General features: G+C 37.8%; 1 protein-coding gene across 1 annotated transcript; it reads right to left on the bottom strand.

Annotated features, from left to right (window-relative positions):
• Window positions 1-1,450: 1,450 nt before the first annotated feature.
• Window positions 1,451-3,019, bottom strand: LOC120044686 (centromere protein X-like). The gene is made up of 5 exons (XM_038989361.1): window positions 2,929-3,019; window positions 2,609-2,660; window positions 2,411-2,464; window positions 2,130-2,218; window positions 1,451-2,024 (listed from the first exon to the last, which is right to left on the bottom strand). The coding sequence occupies exons 1-5, from the start codon at window positions 2,962-2,964 to the stop codon at window positions 2,010-2,012; spliced, it is 246 nt and encodes an 81-aa protein (XP_038845289.1). The 5' UTR covers window positions 2,965-3,019; the 3' UTR covers window positions 1,451-2,009.
• Window positions 3,020-3,384: the final 365 nt, after the last annotated feature.

The raw sequence follows: 3,384 nt of genomic DNA, 5'->3' as shown, positions 1-3,384 counted from the left end.
TGCAGAGCCAGACACAGGTGGGCTGTAGTGTGGCGGTGCTGTATAAAAGAGTGAGGACTGCACTACTGGGGTGTATTCATTTATGCAAAACTTTCTGGGGTGAAGGTTCCCAAAAACATAAAGATCATCTTTAGAGCTAAGATCATCTGAAGTCAATTAATAGGCAATGTACAAACAATGACCTTAATAATGCATAAGACAATCATATTTGTTCCACACAATGTCTATCTAAATGTTCTGTAATGTTTCTTAGTCCTGAACATGGCCCCTGGTTTCTGTTTCTATTGTATTAAATACATATAAACATATTCAGTGCCCTCTAATTACTAGGACACATTTTTTTGTTGTTTTGGCTTTGTACTCCAGCACTCAATTTGAAATGATACAATGACTATGAGGTTATAGTACAGATTGTCAGCTTTAATTTGAGGGTATTTTCCACATTAATGTGGACGATACCATGATTAGATAGTCCTGAATAAATCATGAATATTGATGAGTGAGAAAGCTGCACAAATATCATAACCACCAAAAAATGCTAACCTGCCATTATTGTAACGGTGTCGTATTATTATTGTTAGCATTTCTTAGGGGTTATGATATTTGTGCATCTAACTTTCTCACCAATCATTATTCACAATTAATTCAGGACTATCCGTAATCATGGTATGGTCCCGTGTGGCTCAGTTGGTAGAGCATGGCGCTTGCAACGCCAGGGTTGTGGGTTCATTCCCCACGGGGGGACCAGGATGAATATGTATGAACTTTCCAATTTGTAAGTCGCTCTGGATAAGAGCGTCTGCTAAATGACTTAAATGTAAATGTATCCTCCACATTAATGTGGAAAATACCCTCAAATTAAATCTGACAGTCGGCACTTTGACCTCATCATTACTCACGATTCATTCAGGACCATCCGTAATCATGGTATCCTCCACATTAACGTGGAAAAAACCCTCAAATTAAATCTGACAGTCTGCACTTTAACCTCATCATTACTCACGATTCATTCAGGACCATCCATAATCATGGTCGCATCCATATTAATGTAGAAGTGTTTAGAAACATATTCTACTCTTATCTACAATAAAAGTGAATCCAAGTTGACACAATACATTATTTACCATTCACTTCTATTGGGCAGAAAATGAATCTGAAACAACCAATACGAACAGCAAATGCATCCTACAAGTTTGTTGAGTCACAAGCTTGATGTAATCATTGCGTGCTAGGAATATAGGACAAAATACTAAACTTTTGACTACTTTAATACACAACTGAATTTGTCCCAATACTTTTGGTCCCCAACAAAGGGGGAACTATGTACAAAAAAAAACATTCATTTCAAAGCGTTTCACATGATATGAATTTAAAAACTCTCAAATGAAAGCGACCCGTCTGCACCTTAACATAGTCATTGTATCATTTCAAATCCAAAGTGCTGTCCCAATAACGTCACTGTATATGTTTTATTGTCAAACACCAGATCCTCCCCCAGTGCTGCTGGAGTACTAGATGTCAAGTCCTATCACACAACTGATTAGAATAAAGCACTTTTAGGTTTTCAATACATGTCTCCCCAAGAAAATAGGTGTCACAGACTGATGTCAAAAAACATTTACAGCATGCAACAACTTTTATGAGTTAGCAATGGTATCAAATAATTTCAAACAACAAACTCAGGCAAAATGTACAGAGTTCATTAGAGACCGTGTGCAATGTAACTCAAATAATTACAATATAATATCCTTAATGGGCTGCATGGAGGACTGGGGGAAGGGAGCACTGCCCCTACCTCTCTCCAACCAAGGTGCATGAATTAAGAAGTAGAGGAGATTCAACCACTCTTGGAGGACAATGGAAGTAAATAAAAGTGCTTATTTACTTTTACAAACAAAACAGAAGCCTTTTTCTTTACTTCCATTGTCCCCCAAGAGTTGGTTAATCTCTCAAATTATGAATTGAGGACTGGATAGCTCTCTGGCTCCATCTTCTGGCCTGAAGTCATACTAGAAATCCAACAGCTGGGGAAGAAATGAAACATGTTATGACTGTTGATTCTTATACTGTCATTCCATGACAATAATAGGAGAGGATATTTAATAGAATACAGGGGTATATTTACACACCAGTTGAGGCAGGATCTTCTCAAAGTGTTCTATGTCCACTCTGTCACAGTCCTCTGCCTCAGCCTGTTTTATCGTTCTTTGTGCAGCTTCTGAGCAACAAAGAGTCAGGGTCTGTATTACTAAAGCAACTCGGAGTAAAGACTGCTGATCTAGGCACAGTTTTGCATTCAGTATTTTAGATCATAATGAATACGATTATATGGATAGGGGGACAAATCTGATCCTAGATCAGTGATTGATTTCCATGTACATTACAGCCACAATCAATCGTTTGAACTTACCTTGAACAAACACATGTAGCATCTCTGCCATAAGGATGACAGCATCGGCACCGACTTGAGAAAAACAAAGAAACAAAGGTCAAATGGCGATGACTTAGCTAACAGCCTACAACTGTTGCTTCATTTGACTAAACATGATCAGGTCCAAATATTTTCCAGGATAGCTACATTAAACAACTCCACTAGCAAGCAACTCGCCTTTAGTTTTCTCCTCCTTGAAGAAGCTTGACAGGAGTTTGCTTACCGTCTCCTAAAAAGAAAGAGAAAACCCATGATTCTGAATAACACGATGCTCGACAACAGTACGTTAGTTACTGTAGTGAATTGCTTCCAAAAACAACTGCCATTGTTGTCAAAAGTATCCAGTAGGCTGATCATTTACCTAGCTACCCGGCTGAATTTGCTCCATACAGTCGGCTCAGTCGAACTTGAAAATGAGGGTTGTGATCTTGCTTTAGTCGAAATGATGTGACTCACAACATAGAACAATTAATAGTATTTTGGCTACTTTCTCTTACCTTTTTGAATGTGATTTCCGCGCTGCTTTCCGCCATTTTCAGTTCTGTCGATCAACGCTCTCTCAGCAGTGATTGGCTGCATCGAGTCCTTGATTCTTTACGTAAAACGCATCGCGCAAAGCATCAAGGAGTGACCACTTCTATTCCAAAGGAAAAATAGTACCAAATAGAAAAGTAGAAAATACTAAATGTCTTAAGAAAATGTGTGTGCTTGCTAGTTTAAAGTGCATTTACAGTTTTAACAGATGGAACTATCCAAGCAGAAGATAAATCTCCTTCAACCAAACTCAATATCACTTTTGAAATATTTTTTTTATATATTTTTTAAATAAATAGCCTATTAACTTTTCGACAAGTTAACAAATGACATGTTGGATTAACGTCTCCAACTCAACCAACAATAAAAGTTAAAGAATGCTATTAAGCTAGTGGCTCAGATGGAACTATCCAAGCAGT

Source organism: Salvelinus namaycush, chromosome 3 (assembly GCF_016432855.1).
Source record: "Salvelinus namaycush isolate Seneca chromosome 3, SaNama_1.0, whole genome shotgun sequence".
Lineage (NCBI taxonomy): Eukaryota > Metazoa > Chordata > Actinopteri > Salmoniformes > Salmonidae > Salvelinus > Salvelinus namaycush.
This window is presented reverse-complemented; position numbering and strand designations above follow the sequence as displayed.